Raw genomic sequence first — 24,174 nt, forward strand, 5'->3', positions numbered from 1 at the left:
CGGACGTTTTTGTGGAATCTTTAAGGTAGTTGTAGCACATCTTAAAGACATTTTTTTTAATTTTAGGGCAGTTTCAGGACATATTTAGGACTGTTTTTAGTGAATTTTAGAACAGTTTAAAACATTTTTATAATATTCAAAGGAAATTATTAGGACAGTTTTAGGGTATCTTTAGAACAGTTATAAGGAAATTTTAGAACAGTTTTAAGGAATCTTTAGGGCATTTTCAGGTCAGTTTTAGGGCATTTCTTTGGAATTTATAGGGCAGTCTTAGGACATATTCAGGACAGTTTTTGGGACATTTTTGGACAGTTTTAGAACATTTTTATGATATTTTAAGAGAATTATTAGGACAGTTTTAGGGTATCTTTACTACAACTTCAGGACATTTTGAGGACAGTTTTAGGACATCTTTAGGACAGTTATAAGGAAATTTTAGAACAGTCTTAAGGAATCTTTAGCGCATTTTAGGTCAGTTTTAGGGCTTATTTAGGTCAGTTTTAGGCCATCTTTTAGGCAGTTTATGGAATCTTTACGACAGTTTTGTGGCATCTTTGGGGCATTTTCTGGACATCTTTAGGACTTTTTTTGGAAATTTTAGGACAATTTTAAGGCATATTGAGGACAGTCTTAGAGTAGATTATGATATTTGAGGGTATATTTAGGGAAATTTTAGGACATCTTTAGGGCAGTCTTAGGACAATTTTAGGGCATCTTTAGGACAGTTTCAAGATAATTTTAGGACAGTTTGAGGGTACCTTAAGGACAGTCATCAGGAAATTTTAGGACAGTTTTAGACATCTTTTGGTCCGTTTTTGGGAATCTTTATGTCATTTTCGTGGTATCTTAAAGACAGTTTTAGGGCATATTTAGGGCATCCTCAGGAGATTTTGAAGGTATCCTTAGGTTTGTTTTAGGGTATCTTTAGGGCAGTATTAGGGTATCTTTAGGACAGTATTTAGGCATCTTTAGCACATTAGACGTCTTAGAGATGTTGATGGAACTGACATGAGACGTCCAAGGAACGTCGCAAGGACATTCTTGGGATGTTCATGCTTTTTTGTCCACTGGGAGATGTGACTTTTCCACTCCAACTCTCCACTTCCTCCTCGCTAGACAATTAAGAAAAGGATCAAAACGTCTTCCCAAGATATTTCTTTCAAATCCCTTTTTTTAACCTTCTCATTATTTTCTTTTCGCCTTTTTTCTTTTGTTTCATTTCATTTGACCGATCCCGTAGTTTGAGAACCAGGATGGAAGTTCCGACAGCACACTTTCGCCTCACACCGAAAGTCCCTCATCCAGTTCTTACGTTCCGATGAGCTCGCCAAATTACTCAACGAGTCCACCTTACAGTCCGAATCAGCAAAATTACCATGCGCAAAATTACCAAGCGCCAATTTACCAAGCGCCAAATTACCAAGCGCCAAATTACCAAGCGCCAAATTACCAAGCGCCAATTTACCAAGCGCAAAATTACCAGATAAGGAACCCAAATCCGCAAAATCCGCACCAGCAAGTGCAATATTATCCACAGTACGGATCGACATTCGGCGGCTCGATGTCGTCGATCAAGTCGGAAAGTCTTGGCGGGATTTTGAGTCCTGGTCCTATTTCCCCGATTTCTTTGACTTCTCCGATGTCTCCCGTTTCACCGACGACTCTTACATGTCATGAGAGACTTTTTGGTTCTGTTGCGAGCATTAACAGTATTCAAGAGTCTCCGCAATTGTCGCCGATATTTAAAAGCGAGGCGGCGAAACAAATCATCAAGGAGATGGCTCAGAAAAAACCGGATGGCCCGAGGAGAAGACAAGTTCCGAGGGAAAAGAGGAGACACTACACTGTCTCGAGTATCAAGCCTGTTTTTGATTTGGAGGACACCATCTCCAAAATGGTAGCTTTTCTTTTTATTTTATGATTTTCGACTTTTTTGGTGTTATTTTTATATTTAGGAGGCATATACGAATTTTGTAAGAATTTTTAGGAGGTGGAAAATTGGAAGAACTTACGTGAGAACAATTTTTACTAAGAAAAATAATTTTTAATTAAAGGATTGCATTTTTACGAAAATATGTGCATTTATAACCAAATAGTTGATTTTGAAACTCAAAGATCTGATGTGGTTTCGATGGCGTGATTGGTTGAAAGATATATTCGGGGATAGTGGTGTTCCGGGTTCAAATCCGTTCCGAGGCAAATTTTTTCTCGTTTCTTCAACACATTTTTCACAAGTAAAATGGAACAAATTTAGCATTATAAATTTAAACGGATTATTTTTCATCTAAGAAGGTCGAATTTACAGCAAATTAGATAAATTTTTAATAAAAAAAAAATTCAACAGAAAAAAAGTTTAAACCAAATAGTGGAATTTTTTTAGCACATTACATGAGTTTTCAATAGCTACATTGTCAGTTAAAAATATAAATTTCCATTTAAGAAGAAACGAATTTTAAACAAAAATACTACAATAAAATATTTAAAACATTATTTTTTACGAACAAAAAAGAAACTTTAAATAAAATACTTAACGATTTTCAACGTATAATTTAATATCTAATTTAAAAAGAGGTCTTAAAAAAAAGTTGAATTTTTCAAATAATTTTTAACAAAATAGTTCAATCTTAAATCGAGGAAATTAATTTTTAAATAAGAAAGTGAATTAAAAAAAAATTAATTGTTTACCAAGATAGAAGCATTGTTAATTGAATACATGAATTTTCAAACAAAAATAAAATAGTTGCATTGACAGTTAAAATATTTAATTTAAAAAAAATCAACAAAATAATACATTTTCAACCGAAGAGATGAATTTTTAATGAAGAAGATTATTTTTCTACCAAAAGAGCCGAATTTTAAATTATATTCATGAACTTTCCAAAAAATAATTAAATTTTTAACAAAACACACAAATAGTGAGCAAAGTACAGTAATTTTCAACTAAATATTAAAATTTTAAAAAATAGTTCAATTTTAAACCACAAAAAAAAGAATTTTGTACAAATAGTTAAATAGTCAATCGCAGAAATTAATTTTTAAATAAGCAAATGAATTTTCAAACAAAAAGATGAATTTACTACCAAAAAAAGAAACATTTTAAACAGAATACATTCATTTTCTACCAAAAATAGAATAGTTGTATTTTAAGTTAGAATTTTTTTTTTAATTCAAGAAAATAATCAATTTTTCAACCAAAACGATGGATTTTTAACCAAGAAAAGTATTTTTTTTAACAAAAGAGACGAATTTTAAATAAAATTTATGAATTTCCCAAAAAAGAATTAAATTTTAAACCAAAAAGACAAATATTTAGCAAAATACATGAATTTTCAACTAAATATTGAAATTTTTAATGAAAAAATATCAATTTTCAACTACGAAAAAAAATAATTTTTAACAAAATAGTTAAAGAGGCAAGAACAGACATTAATTTTTAAATAAACAGCTGAATTTTCAACCAAAAAGATTAATTTTCCACCAAAAAAGGAACATTTTAAACAAAATTCATCAATTTTCCAACAAGAATAGAATCGTTACATTTCCAATTAAAATATTTAATTAAAAAAAGTCAACAAAATAATACATTTTTGAACCAGAGATGAATTTTTAACCAAGAAGATTAATTTTCTACTAAAAGAGGCCAATTTTAAATTATATTTATGAATTTTCCAAAAAAAGAATTAAATTTTAAACAAAAAAGACAAATATTTAGCAAAATACATAAATTTTCAACTAAATATTAAAATTTTAAAGGAAAAAATATCAATTTCAACTACAGAAAAAAATAATTTTTAACAAAATATTAAATCGTACATATATGAATTTTAAACAAAAATAGAATAGTTTACATTTTCGGTAAAAATATTTAATTTTTTTTTTAAATTCAACAAAATAATAGATTTTTCAACCAAAGAGATGAGTTTTGAATTAAGAAGATTAATTTTCTACCAAAAGAGGCGAATTTTTTATAACATTCATGAATTTTCAGAAATGTAATTAAATTTAAAATAAAAAAGACAAATATTTAGCAAAATACATGAATTTTCAACTAAATATTAAAATTTCCAATGAAAAAAGGTAAATCTTCAACAACAAAAAATGGAATAGTTACATTTTTAATTAAATTAATTAATTTTCAGACAAAAACAGAATAGTTACATTTTAAGTTTTTTTTCAAATTTAACAAAATAATAAATATTTTAACCAAAGAAATGAATTTTTAATCAAGAAGATTAATTTTCTACCAGAAACGAGTTTTCAGAAAAAAGTTAAATTTTCGAAGAATAATATCAATATTCAACCATGAATAGAATAGTTACATTTCCAGTTGAAAGATTTAATTTTTAAAAAAATTCAACAAAATAATACAATTTTCCAAACAAAGAGATGAATTTTTAATTAAAACAATTAATTTTCTACTAAAAGAGGCAAATTTTAAACAAATTTCAGGAATTTTCCAAAAAATAATTAAACTTATACAGAAAAGTCAAATATTTAGCAAAATACACGAATTTTTCAACTAAATATTTAAATTTTCAAAAAAAAAGATAAATTTTCTACCACAAAAAAAAACAATTTTTAACAAACTAGTTAAATCATCAATCACAGAAATTAATTTTTAAATAAACAGGTGAATTTTCAACCAAAAAGATTAATTTTCCACCAAAAAAGATGCATTTTTAATAAAATACATGAATTTTCAACCAAAAATAGAAAAGTTAGATTTTCAGTTAAAATATTTATTTTTTTGTTTAAATTCAAGAAAATACTGAATTTTTCATCCTGAGAGATAAATTTTTAATCAAGAAGATTAACTTTCTACGAAAAAAGGCAAATTTTAAATAAAATTCAGGAATTTTCCAAAACATAATTAAATTTTAAACAAAAAAGAAAAATATTTAGCAAAATATATGAACTTTGAACCAAATATTGAAATTTTCAATGAAAAAAAAAGATAAATTTTCAACCACAAAAAAAAATAATATTTAACAAAATACTCAAATCGTAAATCGAAGAAATTAATTTTTAAATAAGGTGGTCAATTTTCAACCAGGAAGTATAATTTGCAGCCAAAATGGTACCAAAAAAAATACATGAATTTTCAAACAAAAACAGAATAGTTACATTTTAAGTTTTTTTTCAAATTTAACAAAATAATAAATATTTTAACCAAAGAAATGAATTTTTAATCAAGAAGATTAATTTTCTACCAGAAACGAGTTTTCAGAAAAAAGTTAAATTTTCGAAGAATAATATCAATATTCAACCATGAATAGAATAGTTACATTTCCAGTTGAAAGATTTAATTCTAAAAAAATTTTCAACAAAATAATAAAATTTTGCAAACAAAGAGATGATTTTTTAATTAAGAAGATTAATTTTCTATCAAAAGAGACCAATTTTAAATTATACTTATGAATTTTTCAAAAAAAAAATTAAATTTTAAAACAAAAAGACAAATATTAAGTAAAATACATGATTTTGCAACTAAATATTGAAATTTTTAAGCAAAAAGATAAATTTTCAACACAAAAAAAAAATTTACAAAATGGTTAAAAAGTCAATCACAGAAATTAATTTTTGAATAAACAGAAGAATTATCAACCAAAAAGATTAATTTTCAGCCAAAAATAAAATAGATATATTTTCACTTAAAATATTTAATTTAAAAAAAATAATCAATTTTTCAACCAAAAAGGTGAATTTTTAACCAAGAAGATTAATTTTTTATCAAAAGAAGCGAATTTTAAAAGAAATTGATGAATTTTCCCAAAAAAATTAAATTTTAAACCAAAAAGACAAATATTTAGCAAAATACATGAATTTTCAACCACAAAAAAAAATTGTAAATAAAATACTTAAATCGTAAATCGAAAAAGTAGTTTTTAAATAATAAGATGAATTTTCTACTAAAATGAAACATTTTTAACAAAACACATGAATTTCCAAACAAAAATAGAATAGTTACATTTTCACTTGAAATATTTAATTAAAAAAAAAAATCAACAAAATAATATAATTTTCCAAACAAATAGATGAATTTTTAACCAAGAAGATTACTTTTCTACCAAAAGAGGCGAATTTTAAATTATATTTTTCAATTTTCCAAAAAAAATAATTAAATTTTAAACAAAAAAGATAAATATTTAGCAAAATGCATAAATTATTAACCAAATATTGAAATTTTTAATAAAAAAAGATGCATTTTAAGAAAAAATGGAATATTTTATATTTTAGTTAAATAAATAAATTAAATTAATTATTATAATTATTAATTAATTATAAATATTCAGATGAATTATTCGGGAATAGTGGTGTTCCGGGTTCAAATCCAGGCCGAGGCAGATTTTTTCTCGGTTCTCTAAAAATTATTTGACCAAATAGATTAATTTTGAAACAAATAGATGCATTTTTAAGGTAAAAAAATATACATTTTCAACAGCAGAAATTAAAATAAATTTCAATGAAATAGTGGAATTTTTTAGCACAATAGATGTATTTTCAATAGCTACATTTTCAGTTAAAAATATCAACTTTCATTTAACAAGAAACAAGTTTCCAACAAAAATACGAGTTTTCAACAAATATTGAAATTTTTTTCTAGAAACGTTCAAGTATTTTCTAAAAAGTTAATTTTTAACAAAAAATGGAATTGCTCAATTATTTAGTTACAAAAAATGATTTTTCCCACAAAAAACGAGCATTAGTACATGTGATTTTTCAACATATAGTTAAATATTTAATTAAAAAAGAGTACATGAAAAATATTAAATTTTCAATAAAATTCTTAATTTTTTATGAAAATTGTCGAATTTTTTATCAAGCAGTTGAATTTTCAGTCAAAAAGATTAATTTTCAAACCCAAGGAGAATAATTTGCACCAAACAGTTGAATTTTCAATCAAAGTGATGAATTTTTAACCACGAAATTTAATTTTCTAGCAAAAATGAAGTTTTGACAAAATACATTAATTTTTAATCAAATATTAAAATTTTCAACTAAAAATATCGTTTTTCAACAAAAAATTAAATATATTAATTTTTAGTTTAAGTAATTATTTTAAACCGCAAAACAACGAATTTTCAACAAAATACTTCAATATTCAAACAAAAAAGATAAATTTAGCGAACTTGATTTTTTTACAAATAAGTGGAATTTTAACAAAATGATTAATTTTTAAACCAAAATAGACAAATAATTTGCAAAATATATAAATTTTCAACCAAACAGTAGAATTTTCAACTAAAAAAGATAAATTTTCAACATCAAAAAATCGAATATTTACATTTTGGGTTAAATAAATGAATTTTCAAAAAAAAAATAGTTAAATTTTCAATGAATAATATAATGTTTCAACCAAAAATAAAATACTTACATTTTTAATTCAAAGATTTAATTTTTAAAAATTAACCTACTAATTAGTTAAATGTTTAAAACAAAAAAAAACGAATTGAAAAAAATGTTAAATTTTCAACGAAAAATATCAACTTTCGACCAAAAATAAAATATTTACATTTTCAGTTAAAAGATTTAATTTAAAAAAATTCAACAAAAGGCTTACTCTTCATTTATAAATGATACCAAAAAGACGAAATTTTAACGAAAATTAATTTCAACACAGAAAATAAATTTTTTAATTAATTAGTTGATGTCTCAATAAAAAGATGAATTTTTAACCAAGAAGATTATTTTTCAACAGAAAAATATTGATTTGTTAACAGAAAAGTAATATTTAAATCGTTAGTTGAAATATTATTAATTTTCAACAACAAACAACGAACTTTCAACAGAGTGGTAACATTTTTAATGAAAAAAAAACGAATTTTCCACAAAACAGTCGAAGATTTTTTGTAATTTATTATAATTTGTTTTAAAATAAAATTCATGAATTTTTTTCAAAATAGGTAATTTTTTAGCAAAACACATGAATTTTCAATCAAATAGTAGAATTTTAAACTAAAAAAGAAAAATTTAAACAAAAAAATGAAATAGTTACATTTTCAGCTGAAAAAATTAATTTTCTGGAAAAAAACAACGAATGTTCAAAAAAAATAATTACATTTTTAACAAAAAAAATATCAATTTTTAACCATAAATGAAAAACTATTATTTTCCGTTAAAAAAATTAATTAATACAACAAAAATTTCGAGAAGAATATTAATTTTTTAACAAAAAACTCGATTAGTAAAATACATGAATTCAAAAAAATTAACAGATAGTTCAATTTTGAACCAAAAAAATGAATTTTTAACAAAATAGTTCAATTTTCACCTATGGATTTGTAACGAAACAATTAATAATTAATACATTCACCAAAAAATATTTTTATTTTTATTCAATATTGGGACGCATTTTCTATCCAAAACGACAAATTTTCCACAGAAAAGTGCAACTATCTACCGAAAAGATGCATAAAAAAACATACATTTTTTACCAAATTATTTGAGTCCCAGAAAAATGATTAAATCCTCAAAGAGAAGAATTATTTTTACCAAAAAATTATCATTTCGAATGAAAAAAGGTCATTTATATACCAAAAGAGATGAATTTTCATTTTAAAAAATATATAATTTTAAGTGAAAAAGCCGATTTTGGGTCAAATAAATTTTGGACTTTGGAACTGGGAGAAAAAAATATTTGCATTGGCCTCTGTGGCGCAATTCCCTAAACGCTCTACTCGTCTATAGTAGCGGTCCCGGTTCAAATCCGGGCCGAGGCAAATTTTGTTCCCTCAGAAATTAATTATTTTATTAAGGTTTATTTACTTTATTTAATTTATTTAATTGTTTATTTAATTTTTGAAATTAAGATTCACTGTTTATTTACAGAATTTAAAATCCGCAACCGATTTTGGTAATTTTTTTTGAAATTTTGATTTTTTTTATTCCGTTTTTTAGGGAATGGGAAGAGCGAGAGACGATTTGGACATGGAAAGAGCCCTCAGGCCGAGAATAAATGCTCCAGATGTTGTGAGATCGACCTTAAGCCACAAGGAATTAAAATACAATGAAAGTACGATCGATCAGCTTTTGGGAACGCCGAACAAAATTATCATTCCGGAACGTTATATTCCCGAAAAGGTAATTTTTTTCACCTTTTTCTGTTCAAAATGATCAGACTTGTTCTAAGCATAACTGTGAGGAAAAAATTATTTCCTTTTTTATATAATAAGCAACTTTTTACAATTTGGTTCTCGATGAAACAAAAATTTTTGAATTAATTTTGCTAAAATTACAGGGGAAATCTGAAATAAACAGGTTATTTATTGATTTAATTTAAAATTATTGGTTGTATTTAAAAAGTGTGGGAATAAATTTGGTAGAATTGAGTTAAATCTTCAACTAAAAAAGATAAATTTTTAACCAAACATGGAATGGTTATATTTTTAGTTGAAAAAGTATTTTTCAAATCAAATAGTTAAATTTTTAAAGAAAAGAACGAATTTAAAAGAAAGTTGATTTTTGAATTTATTAGTTACATTTTTGAACTAAATATATAAATTTCTTATAAAAAAAAATTTTTAATGAAATAATTCAATTTTTAATTTAACAAAAATAGAATAGTTACATTTTTAGTTGAAAAAAATAATTTTTAATTGAAACAAATTGATTTTCTACTAAAACAATTAAATTTCAACCAGGAGGATGAATTATCTACTAAAAAAGAATAATTTTTAACAAAATAAATTACTTTTAAACGGCATATTTCATTTTTTAATGGAATTTTATACGCAAAGCTTAATTTTCTACCAAAAAATTCAAATTTTCAACAAAATAGAGGAATTTTCAGTTAAAAAAATATATAAATTTTCAAGGAGAAAAACGAATTTAAAAGAAAGTTAATTCTTTAATTAAATAGTTGAATTTTTATCCAAAAATATAAATTTTTGCGAAAAAAGTCTTTTCAACAAGTAAATGAATCTTCAAATCAAAAAAATAAATGTTTAAGAGAATGGTTAAATTTTTAATTGAAAAAATTCATTTTTAATAAAAAAAAATAATTTTCTACGAAATGAATTAAAATTCAACCAAAAAGATTCATTATCTACCAAATAAGAATAAGTTTTAACAAAATTAATTACTTTTCAACCAAATATTTGATTTTTTAATGGAATTTTAAACCCAATGGTTAATTTTCTACCAAGAAATAAAATTTTTTAACAAAATAGAGGAATTTTCAGTTAAAAAAAGATCAAATTTCAAAAAAGAAATAAGATTGTTCGATTTTCAAGGAAAAGAACGAATTTAGAAGAAAGTTAATTTTTTGATAAAATTGTTCAATTTTCAACCAAAAATATAAATTTTCTACTGAAAAAATGTCTTTTCAACAAATAAATGAATCTTCAACTAAAAAATATAAATTTTTAACAGAATAGTTAAATTTTTAATAAAAAAAAAAAGATTTCATCCAAAAAAAAAATTAAATTTCACCCAAAGAGATTAATTATCTACTTAATAACAATGATTTTTAACAAAATAAATCACATTTCAACCAAATATTTTATTTATTAATGGAATTTTAAACCCAAAGGTTAATTTTCTGCCAAAAAATACAAATTTTCAACAAAATAGAAGAATTTTCAGTTGAAAAAAGATAAATTGTCAAGGAGAAAAACGAATTTAAAAGAAGGTTGATTTTTTAATTGAATAGTTGAATTTTTAACCAGAAACATAAATTTTCTATGAAAAAAATTTCTTTTTAACAATTAAATGAATCTTCATCTAAAAATATAAATTTTTAACAGAATAGTTAAATTTTCAGTTGAAAAAATTAATTTTTATTTTAAAAAATGATTTTCTACGAAAGAATTTAAATTTCAACTAAAAAGATGAATTAGCCACTAAATAAGAATATTTTTTAACAAAATAAATCACTTTTAAACTAAATATTTTAGTTCTTAATGGAATTTCAAACACAAAGGTTAATTTTGTACAAAAAAATATATAAATTTTTAACAAAATAGAGGAATTTTCAGTTAAAAAAAAAAACATTTTCAAAAAGAAATAGAATAGTTCAATTCTTAAGGAGAAGAACGAATTTAAAAGAATGTTGATTTTTGAATTAAATAGTTGAAATTTTAACTAAAAAAATACATTTTTATGAAAGAAAAAGTCTTTTCAATAAATAAATAAATGAATCTTGAACTAGAAAATATAAATTTTAAACAAAATAGTTTCATTTTTAGTTAAAACATATCACTTTCAACCAAAAAAAAAAACATTTTTAATGAAAAAGTTCCATTTTCAACCAAACAAGAAATTGATTATTTAAATTTTTAGTTAATAAACTTATTTTTTAATAAAAAAATTATTTTCTACTAAAGAAATTAAATTTGAACCAAAAATATGAATTGTCTACCAATTCAGAATAATTTTTAACAACATAAATCACTTTTAACTAAATATTTTATTTTTTACTGAAATTTTAAGCCCAAAGGTTAATTTTCTATTTAAAAAATACAAATTTTCAACAAAATTAAGGAATTTTCATTTAAAAAAAGATAAATTTTCAAAAAGAAATACAATACTTTAATTTTTATTCAGATACGTAAATTTTTAAGCAAATGAAATAAATTTTTAATAAAATGGTTAAATTTTTAACTAAAAAAATGAATTTTCTTTCGAAAATATTTATTGTATTTAAAAAAAGAATTCGGCATCAAACTTAATTAAAGTTTTACTCCAAAAAATTAATTTTCAATTAAAAAAATAATTTTCAACCAAAAAAGAATAATTTTAAATAAAATACATGGATTTTCTTTTAAATCTTTAAATTTTTAGTGAATTTTCTACAAAAAGGGTAAATTTTTAACCAAAAATATAAATTTTCCACGAAAAAAACGTCTTCTCAACAAATAAATGAATTTTCAACTAAAAAATATAAATTTTTAACAGAATAGTTACATTTTTAATGAAATAATTCAATTTTCAGCTAAACAAGAAATAGATTATTGAAATTTGTAGTTAATAAACTTATTTTTAATAAATAAAAATATTTTCTACTAAAGAAATTAAATTTCGACTAAAAAGATGAATTATCTATCAATTAAGAATAATTTTTAACAAAATAAATCACTTTTAGCTAAATATTTTATTTTTTACCGAAATTTTAAGCCCAAAGGTTAATTTTTTATTTAAAAAATACAAATTTTCAACAAAATAGAGGAATTTTCAGTAAAAAAAAAGATAAATTTTCAAAAAGAAATACAATACTTTAATTTTTATTCAGAGACATAAAATGTTATGCAAATAAAATAAATTTTTTATAAAATGGTTAAATTTTTAACTAAAAAAATGAGTTTTTTGCCGAAAATATTTAATGTATTTACCAAAGAAAGGAAGTTAAAAAAAAATAATTTTCAACTAAAAAAGAATAATTTAAAATAAAATACATGACTTTTCTTTCAAATCCTTTAGTTTTTTATCCAATTCTCTACAAAAAAGTTTAATTTATAACTAAAAATATAAATTTTCCACGAAAAAAAAACGTCTTTTCAACAAATAAATGAATTTTCAACTAAAAAATATAAATTTTTTAACAGAATAGTTACATTTTTAGATAAAACATATAACTTTCTACCAAAAAAATATATTTTTAATGAAATAATTCAATTTTCAACCAAACAAGAAATAAATTATTTAAATCTTTAGTTAATAAACTTATTTTTTAATAAAAAAATTATTTTCTACTAAAGAAATTAAATTTCAACCAAAAATATGAATTGTCTACCAATTAAGAATAATTTTTAACAAAATAAATCACTTTTAACCGAATATTTTATTTTTCACTGAAATTTTAATCCCAAAGGTTAATTTTCTATAAAAAAAAATCCAAATTTTCAACAAAATAGAGGAATTTTCAGTTAAAAAAAGATACATTTCCAAAAAGAAATACAATACTTTAATTTTTATTCAGAGACGTAAATTTTTAAGCAAATAAAATAAATTTTAAATAAAATGGTTAATTTTTGATAAAATGGTTAAATTTTTGACTAAAAAAAAAAGAATTTTCTGCCGAAAATATTTATTGTATTTAAAAAAAGAATTCGGCATAAAACTTAATCAAAGTGTTACTCCAAAAAATTAATTTTCAATTAAAAAAATAATTTTTAACCAAAGAAATGAATTTAAAAAAAAAATAATTTTCAACCAAAAAAGAATAATTTTAAATCAAATACATGAATTTTCTTTCAAATCTTTTAATTTTTTAGTGAATTTTCTACGAAAAAAGTTAAATTTTTAGCTAAAAATATAAATTTTCCACGAAAAAACGTCTTTTCAACAAATAAATGAAGTTTCAACTAAAAAATATACATTTTTAACAGAATAGTTACATTTTCAATTACATAATTCAATTTTCAACCAAACAAGAAATAGATTATTAAAATTTTTAGTCTATTAAAAAAATACAAATTTTTAACAAAATAGAGGAATTTTTAGTAAAAACAAGATAAATTTTTAAAAAGTTATATGTTTTAACTAAAAATCTAACAATCCTGTTAACAATTTATATTTTTAGTTGAAGATTCATTTATTTATTAAAAATATTTTTTTTCGTAGAAAATATATATTTTTTGTTGAAAATTCAACTATTTAATCAAAAAATCAACTTTCTTCTAACTTCTTTCTATTACTTTGTGAAAATGTATTTTTTAAAACTGAAAATGCCTCAATTTTTTGCAATTTTTGTTTGTAGAAAATTAACTAATTAACTAATTATTCATATTTGGTAGATAATTCATCCTTTTAGTTGAAATTTAATTTCTTTAGTAGAAAATCATTTTTCACAAAATAGAGGAAGTTTTAGTTAAAAAAAGATAAATTTTCAAAAAGAAATAGAATAGTTTAATTTTCAAGGTGAAGGAATTTTAAAAAAAGTTGATTTTTGAATTAAATAGTTGAATTTTCAACCAAATGAGAAATAGAATAGTTCAATTTTTAGTTAACAAAATTAACTTTTAATAAAAATAATGCTTTTCTGCTAAAGAAATTAATTTTCAACCAAAAAGATTAATCATCTATTAAATAAGAATAATGTTTAACCAAATAAATCACTTTTCAGCCAAATGTTTTATTTTTTCGTGGAATTTTAATCCCAACGGTTAATTTTTTACCAAAAAAATATATAAATTTTCAACAAAATAGAGGAATTTTCATTCAGAGAAGTAAATTTTTAAGCAAATAAAATAAATTTGTAATAAAATGGTTAAATTTTCAACAACAACAAAAATTAATTTGCTACCGAAAATATTAAATGCATATAAAAAAATTTTCTGCATAAAACTTACAGTTTTACCCCAAAAAATTAATTTTCAATTAAACAAATAATTTTCAACCAAAGAAATGGATTTGCAAAATAGAAAATAATTTTCTACCAAAAAGGAATAATTTTTAATTAAATACATGCATTTTCATCCAAATCTTTTTAATTTTTAATCGAATTTTCAACAAAAAAGGTAAATTTTTTACTAAAAATATTTATTTTCTACGAAAAAAACCGCTTGTTAGCATAGACTTTTTTCCAAATAAAATAAATTTTCAACGAAATAGTTAAGTTTTAAGTTTGAAAAACTAATTTTTAATAAAAAAACAACTTTTTTTTAATAAAAAATTATTGTTTTCGCAAAACTGTAGAATTTTTAACAAAATAAATGAATTTTCAAACAAATATTTTATTTTTTAATGGAATTTTCAAATAAGTAGGTAAATTTTTTATAAAAAAAAATCAATTTTTCCAAAAATAGATGAATTTTCAACTGAAAATAGAATAATCTAATTTTAAGTTACTGGAATAAATTTTTTACCAAATTAAATCAATTTTAAACCAAACAGACGACTTTTTAACCAAAATTATCAAATGTTTATAAAAAAATAAAATTTCAAGAAAAAAATGGACTAGTTAAATTTTAAGTTCAAAAAATCAATTTTTAATATAAATATAATTTTCAACCAAAGAAAGGAAATTTTAATAACCAAGAAGGTCAATTTTCTACCAAAAAGGAATAATTTTTAACATAATACATGAATTTCAAACCAAATATTTTATTTTTTAATGAAATTTTCTACCTGAAAGATTCATTTTCTACCCAAAAAAAATATTTAACAAAATAGATTAATTTTCAACTAAAAAAGATACATTTTTAAGCAAATAAAATAATCAAATAAATGTTAAAAAAAAATTAAATGTTTCAAAAAACATTTCACCGAAAAATTCAGTTAAATGGTCACACAAACAAATAAATTTTCAATCTAAAAAAAATTATTTTCAACGAAAGAAAAGTATTGCCAACCAAAAAAATTTATTATTATTTTTTTCATTGAATTTTTCACTTAATTATATTTTCAAAAGACAAAGTTTTTACAAAATAGAGACATTTTCAACCAATAGTTGAATTTTCCAAATATGGAATTGTTAAATTTCCATTTAAAAAATAATTTTAAAAAACCGTTAACTAATTATATAATTTTTTCTCTAAAACTTGCAAAAAAAAATGTTGAAAAATCAACCGAGTTTCTTCTTCTTTGACAAAAAAAAATTAAAATTTTTTTTAGACACCAGAGCTGACTGCAGAGGAAAGAGAACAGAGGCTCAAAAAAGTAGAATCCATAAGAAAAATGCTTTCTGAAACTGGAGTAACGGCCCCGGAAGGTGGAGGTTTGTTTCCATTTTTTCAAGATTAAAATCAATCTAAAATTAATTATACTTTTAATTTAATTCTCTAATTTTTTTAATACCAATTTTTTTCCCCCTATTTGTTTCTAGAAGATGAGAAAAATGTTGAAAAATCGGACACTCTGAAGCGAAAAGTCGCTGAGGAAAAGAGACAGCGGGAACATATCCTTCAACTTAATCAAATTTTGGCAAAACAAGTGATGGAGAAGAGCAAAATGGTGGCTGGTACGTGAAAAATTTAAATAAAAAATAATTAGGATCGTTGCCAAAAATTTGAGAATTTTATCAATATTTTTCTTGGGGCTTCTTTGTTAAATAAATATGATTTTTCACGAAATTGGGAAAATAATAGGAAAATAAATTCCTTAATAAATTTAATAATAATAAGGAAGATTAATTTTATACCAAAAGATGTGAATTTCAAAAAAAGTTAATTTTCAGACAAGAAAATTGATTTTTTAAATTAAAAAACAGTTTAATATATGAAGATAAATTTTGGAAATTAAATGGATGAATTTTCTATTTGAAAAAAACGATTTTTCAACCAGAAAGTGTGACTATTTACGAGAAAAGATAATTTTTTAATAAAATACTTAAATTTTCTAAAAGATTATTTTCATCCACACAGTTGCATTTTTAAATTTCTTATTAAAAAAAAGCATTTTCGATACAAAACGATGATTTTTTAAATAAAATAATTATATTTTCAAAAGAATAATTTAATTTTTAACGAAATAGTCAAATTTTTTCACCTACTGAATATATATGATTAAAAAAATAGTTGAAATTTCAACTAATTTTTAAGTTTTGATTCAAAAGGATGAAAATTTTATTAAAAAAAAAAAGATTTTTCAACAAAAAAGTGGAAATTTTAATATAAACAGATCATTTTTCAACAAAATAGTTGAATTTTGAAATAAAAAATTAATTTTCAAGAAAATTATTAAATCCACAAGAACAAAAGAATTTTAAAAATAAATAAGCAGTTGCATTTTTAACTTTTCTACCAACAAAAATTAATTTTTACTTCAAAAAATATATTAATTTTTCAACAACAAAATTAAATTTTTAACAGAATAGTTGAATTTTTAAACAAATAAGATAATTTTTCTACCAATTATTTGAATTTTCAAATAAGAAAGACCAATTTTCAAGAAAATGATTAAATCCTGGAGAAAAAAAAGAATTTTTTAACTAAACAATTGCATTTTAAACTTTTCTACCAAAAAATATGAATTTTCAATTTAAAAAGATGCATTTTCTATTTTATTTTTATTTTTTTTTGTAACCAAAAAGTGATTTTTTTTAAATATCATTTTTTAAGAAAATAGTTAAATTTTCAAAAAATCTTTTATTTTACAACAACAAGATTAAATTTTGAACTACTTAAAAATATATATTTTTGAAAAAATAGCTGACATTTCAAGTAATTTGATAAATTTTCAAATAAAGATGAAAAAAATACCAAAAAAGATGATTTTTCAATTTGAAAGTATGAATTTTCTATTCAAAACGATGATTTTTTAAATAAAAAATTGAATTTGTAACAAAATAGTTCAATTTTCCACCTACTTAAGATATATTTTTAAACAAATAGTTGAAGTTTCAACTTATAAAGATAAATTTTCTACCAGATATTTGAATTTTCAAATAAAAAAAGTCAATTTTCAATCCAAAAGGATGAATTTTCTATCCAAAAAGACGATTTTTGAACAAAAAAGTGAAACTTTTAACCAAAAAAGATGATTTTTTACTAAAATATTTCACCTTTCAAAAATGTCTTAATTTTTCAATAACAAATTTAATTTTTCAACAGAATAGTTGAATTTTTCAATAAAAACTATCAATTTTCAAGAAAATGATTAAATCCTGGTAAACAAAATACTTTTTTAACTAAGCAGTTGCATTTTCAACTTTTTTACCAAAAAAGGTGAATTTTCAATTTAAAAGAATGAATTTTTCATTAAAAAAAAAAAGATTTTGCAACAAAAAAGTGGAAATTTTAATAAAAACAGATGATTTGTCAACAAAAACGTGGAATTTTCAAATAAAAAATTAATTTTCAAAAAAATTATTAAATCCTCAAGAAGAAGAAAAATTTTATTAACTGAAGAGTTGAATTTTTAAGATTGCTACCCAAAAAAATGAATTTTCCATTCAAAAGGATGAATTTTCTATCCGTTAAGGTGATTTTTTAACAAAAAAGTGGAACTTTCAATCGGAAAAGGTGACATTTTTAACAAAATAGTTGAATTTTCAAAATTATTATCAATTTTTCAACAAAAAAATTAAATTTTCAACAAAATAGTTGAATTTTCAAACGAAGCAGATAATTTTTTTACCAATTATTTGAATATTTAAATATAAAAGATCAATTTTCAAGAAAATGATTAATTCCTCGGAAACAAAATACTTTTTTAACCAAGCAGTTGCATTTTTAACTTTTTTTTACCAAAAAAGGTGAATTTTTAAATCAAAAGGATGAAATTTTTATTAAAAAAAAAAGATTTTTCAACAAAAAAGTGGAAATTTTAATAAAAACAGATCATTTTTCAACAAAATAGTTGAATTTTCAAATAAAAAATTTATTTTCAAGAAAATTATTAAATCCACAAGAACAAAAGAATTAAAAAATAAATAAACAGTTGCATTTTTAACATTTCCACCGAAAAAAACTAATTTTTAATTCAAAATGACAAATTTTCTACAAATAAAAAACGAATTTTTAACAAAAAAAGTGGAACATTGAATAAAAAAGTTGATTTTTTTAAACAAAATAGTTGAATTTTCAATATATTTATTAACCTTTTAACAACAAAATTAAATTTTCAACAGAATAGTTGAATTTTCAAATAAAAAAATATCAATTTTCAAGAAAATGATTAAATCCTGGAAAAAAGACTTTTTTAACTTTTAACTTTTTTAAAACTTTTCTACGAAAAAATTATTTTTTACTAAAATATTTGAATTTTCAAAAAATGCATTAATTTTTCAACAACAAACTTAATTTCTCAACAGAATAGTTAAATTTTCAAATAAAAAAATCAATTTTCAAGAAAATTATCAAATCCTCAAGAACAAAAGAATGTTTTTGAATATAAACAGTTGCATTTTTAACATTTCTATAAATAAAAAGAGATGATTTTTTTTAGCAAAATAGTTCAAATTAGAAATAATTTAGTAATTTTTCAAGAACAAAAATAAATTTTCAACAGAATAGTTGAATTTTCAAACAAAGAAGATAAATTTTATACCAATTATTTTAATTTTTTAATGAAAAAAATAAATTTTCAAATAGAAAGGATCAATTTTCACGAAAATGATTAAATCCTCAAAAATAAAAGGACTTTTTATAACCAAACAGTTAAACTTTTAATTTTTCTAACAAAAAGGATGAATTTTGAATTCAAAAGGATGGGTTTTCTATCCGAAAAGACGATTTTTTAACAAAAAGATTATTTTTTAATTAAATATTTAAATTTTCAAAAAATATATTAATTTTTCATCAAGAAACGTAATTTTTCAACAGAATAGTTAAATTTTCAAATAAAAAAATGAAATTTTCAAGAAAATGAATACATTTTCAAGAACAAAAGAATTTTTTAAATAAACAATTGCATTTTTAACTTTTCTACCAAAGAAGATGAATTTTTAATTCAAAAGTATGAATTTTCTAAAAAAAAACGAATTTTCAACCAAAAATTACAACTTTTAATAAAAAAAGATTCTTTTTTTAACGAAATAGTTGAATTTTCGAACAAAAAAGATAAATTTTCTACCAATTATTTGAATTTTTAAATAAAGAGGATAGATTATCAAATAGAAAAGTTCAATTTGTAATAGAGTTAATAAATCTTTAAAAAAAAAAAACGATTATTTTGATGCAAGCAGTTGCAATTTTAACTTTCTCATCAAAACGGATAAATTTTCAATCCAAAAGAACGAATTTTTAACAAAAAAGTGGAACTTTAAGAAAAATGATTTTTTTAACGAAAGAGTTGAATTTAAAAAAAATGTTTTTATGTTGCAACAAAAAAAAATACATTTTCAATAGAATAGTTGAATTTTCAAACAAAGAAGATAAATTTTATACGAATTATTTGAATTTTCAAATAATAAAGATAAATTTTTAAACAGAAACGTTCAATTTTCAACATAGTTAATGAATTTTTTTTTTAAATTCTTATTTTGATCCAAACATTTGCATTTTTAAATTTCTCATTAAAATAAAAGGAATTTTCTATACAAAACGCTGAATTTTAAACATAAAAATATTGGATAAATTTTCGAGTAAAGTAGAAAAATTTTTAGCAGTTATTTGAATTTCCAAATAAAAAATATCAATTTTCAAGGCAATGATTAAATTTTCAAGAACCAAATTTTTTTTTAAATCAAACAGTTGTATTTTTAACTTTTCTACCAAAAATGACAAATTTTCAATTTAAAAAGATGAATTTTCTATTAGAAAAAACAAACGAATTTTTAATCCAAAAGTTGAACTATTCACCAGAAAATATAATTTTTTAATAAAATAGTTGAACTTTCAACAAATTAATCAATTTTCCAACAATAAATTAAATTTTCAACATAATAGTTGAATTTTTAACCTGCCAAATATACATTTTTAACCAAGTAGTTGATTTTTCAAACAATGAAGATAAATTTTCTACCAATTATTTGAATTTTCAACTAAAAAGGATAAATTTTCAAGAAAATGATTAAATCCTCAAGAACAAAAGAATTTTTTTAACAGAACAGTTCAACTTTCAACTTTTCTACCAAAAAACATTAATTTTCTATTAAAAAACAACTATTTTTTAACCAAAACCTGGATCTTTTAATAAAAAAAGGATTTTTTAACAAAATAGTTGAATTTTCAAAAAATTTATGAATTTTTTGACAACAAAATTAAATTTTGAACTACTAAAAACCTACTAAAGATATATTTTTGAAAAAATAGCTGATATTTTAACAAATTTGATAAATTTTCAAATAAAGAAGATACATTTTTCCAGTTTTTTGAATTTTTGAAGAAAAAATATCAATTTTCAAGAAAAATGAAATTATATAATAATAATTAATAAATAATAATCATAATAAATAAATAATAAATAACTAATTACATGTAATAATAATAAATATACAATTTAAATTAAATCCACAAGAACAAATGAATTTCTAGTAAAATTCATAAATACAAAATAATAAAGATTATTTTGTATTTTCCATTCACAAAAAGAACGAGTTTTCTATAAAAAACGATGAATTTTTGAAATAAAATAATTGAATTTTCAACAGAATAGTTCAATTTTTAACCAAATAATTCAATTTTTCACCTACTAAAGATATATTTAAAAAATCAATTTTCAACAAAATTAATAAATGGTCTAAAAAAAAAGTATTATTTTGAACCAAATAGTTGAATTTTGTAATTTGTCATTAAAAAAGACGAATTTTCAATCCAAAATAACGAATTTTATAAACAAAACGATGATTCATTAAACATAAAAAAGAAATTTCTATCAAAAAAGATTACTTTTTTACAAAATGGTTGAATTTGCAACCAATTATTTAAATTTTCAACGAAACAATTACATTTTCTACCAATTATCTCAAATTCCTAATAAAAAATATCATTTTTTAAATAAAAATATCAATTTTTAAATAAAAGAGCACTTCTTAACAAAATTAAGAAATCCACACAAAAAAAAGGAATGTTTTAAATTTCTGCACTTGCATTTTTAAGTTTTCTACGGAAAAGGATGACTTTTCAAGAAAATAATCGAATTTTCAATCCGAAAATTTGAATTTTTTAATTTAAAAAGTTCATTTTTAACTAGAAACAATTCATTATCAACAAAAAATGAAGCAGTTAAATGTAGAGTTTGAAAAATTATATTTCAACAAAAAAAACGTATTTTCAACAAAATATTTAAATTTTCAACCCAGAAGATTAATTTTTTTGATTAAAAAAGACGAATTTTCCACTGAGTAATTGAATTTCCAAGAAAATAACATTATTTTACAAAAAAGATAAATTTTTAGCAAAGTTATTTAATTATTTTCGAATCCAAAAACCAATTTTCAACCAAGAAATTTTCCATTACAAAGAGATGAAGTTGTAACTGAAAAGGACGAACTATATATAAATTGTTAAAGTTTTAACGTAAAATTAGAATTTTCGAACCGAAAAAGATTTTTCTTTTAAAACATAAAAAAATGCAACTAAATTGTTGAATTTTTATTCCAAAAAGACCAATTTTTTACACAACAGTTGAATTTTCAACCCAAATATATAAATTTTTAATTAGAAAGTTAATGTTCAACCAAAAACGGAGAAGTTGAATTTTCAGTTCAAAAACTTAATTTTCAACAAAAAGAAAGAACCAGTTTCAATAAAATAAATAAATTTCAGAAATAAAATTAATTTTTAACAAAGTAGAAAATTAAACAATTGTTAAATTTACATTTAAAAAAACAATAAATTTTCTGCAAAATAGTTGAATTTTTAATCCAAACATATGAACAAAAAAAATACAAATTGCCAAAAAATACAAATTGGAAGAGTTAAATTTCCAGTTTAAAAAATTATTTTTTAACGAAAAAAAAGAAAAACAATTCTCAATAAAATAAATAAATTATATCAATAATATAAATTTCTAACATAGCAGTTCCACTTTTAACTAAGTAATCAAATTTCCAACCAAAATTTTCAGCCGACAATAGAATATTTAAAATTTTAATATAAAGAATGAATTCAAGAAATTAATTTTTTAGAAAACAACTAATTTTTTTATCAAAATAATTGAGTTTTTAATTAGAAAAATTAATTTTTTACTAGATTTTCAAGCAAACAAAAATTCAATAAAGGAGTCAAATTTTCAACCAACAAAATTCATTTTCAAAAATGTAGTTCAAATTTCAAACAAGCACTTGAATTTTAAACCCGAAAATATGAATTTTTATTTAAATAGTTAATTTTCAAATAAAAACGATCCATTTTCAACCAAAAATGTAAACGTTACATTTTCAGTTCAAAAAATTAGTTTAAAAAAAACTAATTTTTCACGCAAAATAATTGAATTTTTAATTAGAAAAATTAATTTTTATCCAATAAATACTAAAGTTTCACTAAATAATCAAATTTTTAACAAAATTTTACATTTTTCAACAAAGTAGTTGAATTTTCAACCAAATAGTTTAACTTTCATTCAATTAGTTAAATTTTTAATACAAAACTATGAAGAATAGAAAAATAAATCTCAATAAAAATTTAAATAGTCGAACTTTCAACTAAAAACTATCAATTTTAGCAAAAAATGGAAAATTGAAATTCCCTAGTATTTATTCTGAACGAAAATTTTAATACTTGAGTTTTAAATTTAAACAAAAATTTTCAGCGAAAAATGGAATAGTTAAATTTTCAATTAAGAAAATCCGTTTTTAAACAAAAAAAAATTTCAACAAAGGAGTCAAATTTTCAACAAATAAAATGAATTTTTAACCGAGTGGTTGAATTTTCAGCAAAAAATTTGACTTTTCAACAAAATAATTACATTGTTATCCAAATAGTAAAATTTTCAAGCAGAAGATATCAATTCTGAAAACAAAAATATAATAATTGATTTTTCAATTAAAAAAAAAGAACTTTAAACCTAAAATAGTTGCATTTTTTATTCCTTTCTATTAAATTAGTTCACATTTAGGGAAAAAAACTAGTAAAATAGGATTTTTTTTGCAAACAGGAAAAAAACCGAAAATTTATCCAAAAAAAGAGGAAAAATGGGAATTGTGAAAAAATGTGATGTCTGAAAGTTGAAGAAAAATATTTTAAAAGAAAATTATTTTAAAATTCTCAACTTTTTAGTAATTAAGTGTTTTTGATTTTTGATTTTTTTTTTGCATGGCCTAGTGTAATTAGTCTAGCAGTGTGATGCATGACCGTTTTTTCGTGTTTTCGTATTGATGTTTTTCTTCTCCATTAATTATTATTTTATTCCGTATTTATTTTTTCATAATTTTGTATTATTCTCGTATTTAATATTAATTTCTACAAAATATTTGCATTTCCATTTTTTCAAAATCCTGATGATCACACTTCTGGATATAAAATATCATTTAGAGCGTTTTGCACGTAATTCTGGATTTGAGAAATAAAAAATTTCCTTTCTTCCATCAAATTTCGTTTATACCAGATCTAAAAATTTAAGAGAGAAAATTTTAATATCCGATTCTTTGGGACGTTATTTTGTTTTGAATTATTAAATTTTAAATTAATTTAAATATTGTCAATTTAAATTCTTTAAAGCTTCATCATTTGTTTTCTAATTTTTTCATTAACTAATTGAATTTAGTAATGGACAAACTAAATTTTACTGAAGATTGAAAATAATTTATTCTCCTTTCTTTCCACTTTTGGATTGCTTAAAAAAATTATGTCTACCTAATCGGGAAAATCCGAAAACCTGGAAAAGACTGGGATTTCTCGGGAAGGAATTATA

At 21.3% G+C, this 24,174-nt stretch overlaps 1 protein-coding gene across 1 annotated transcript in view; it reads left to right on the forward strand.

The window, feature by feature from the left end:
* The window catches only part of LOC117172367, a 504,467-nt gene that overhangs the window by 471,575 nt on the left and 8,718 nt on the right, over window positions 1-24,174 (forward strand). Inside the window, exons 22-25 of the mRNA XM_033360222.1 lie at window positions 1,241-1,897; window positions 8,899-9,081; window positions 15,553-15,655; window positions 15,764-15,898. Of these exons, the coding sequence (XP_033216113.1) occupies window positions 1,241-1,897; window positions 8,899-9,081; window positions 15,553-15,655; window positions 15,764-15,898 (1,078 nt within the window). The remainder of the gene's footprint in view (window positions 1-1,240; window positions 1,898-8,898; window positions 9,082-15,552; window positions 15,656-15,763; window positions 15,899-24,174) is intronic.

Source organism: Belonocnema kinseyi, chromosome 5 (genome assembly GCF_010883055.1).
Source record: "Belonocnema kinseyi isolate 2016_QV_RU_SX_M_011 chromosome 5, B_treatae_v1, whole genome shotgun sequence".
NCBI classification, from domain to species: Eukaryota; Metazoa; Arthropoda; class Insecta; order Hymenoptera; family Cynipidae; genus Belonocnema; species Belonocnema kinseyi.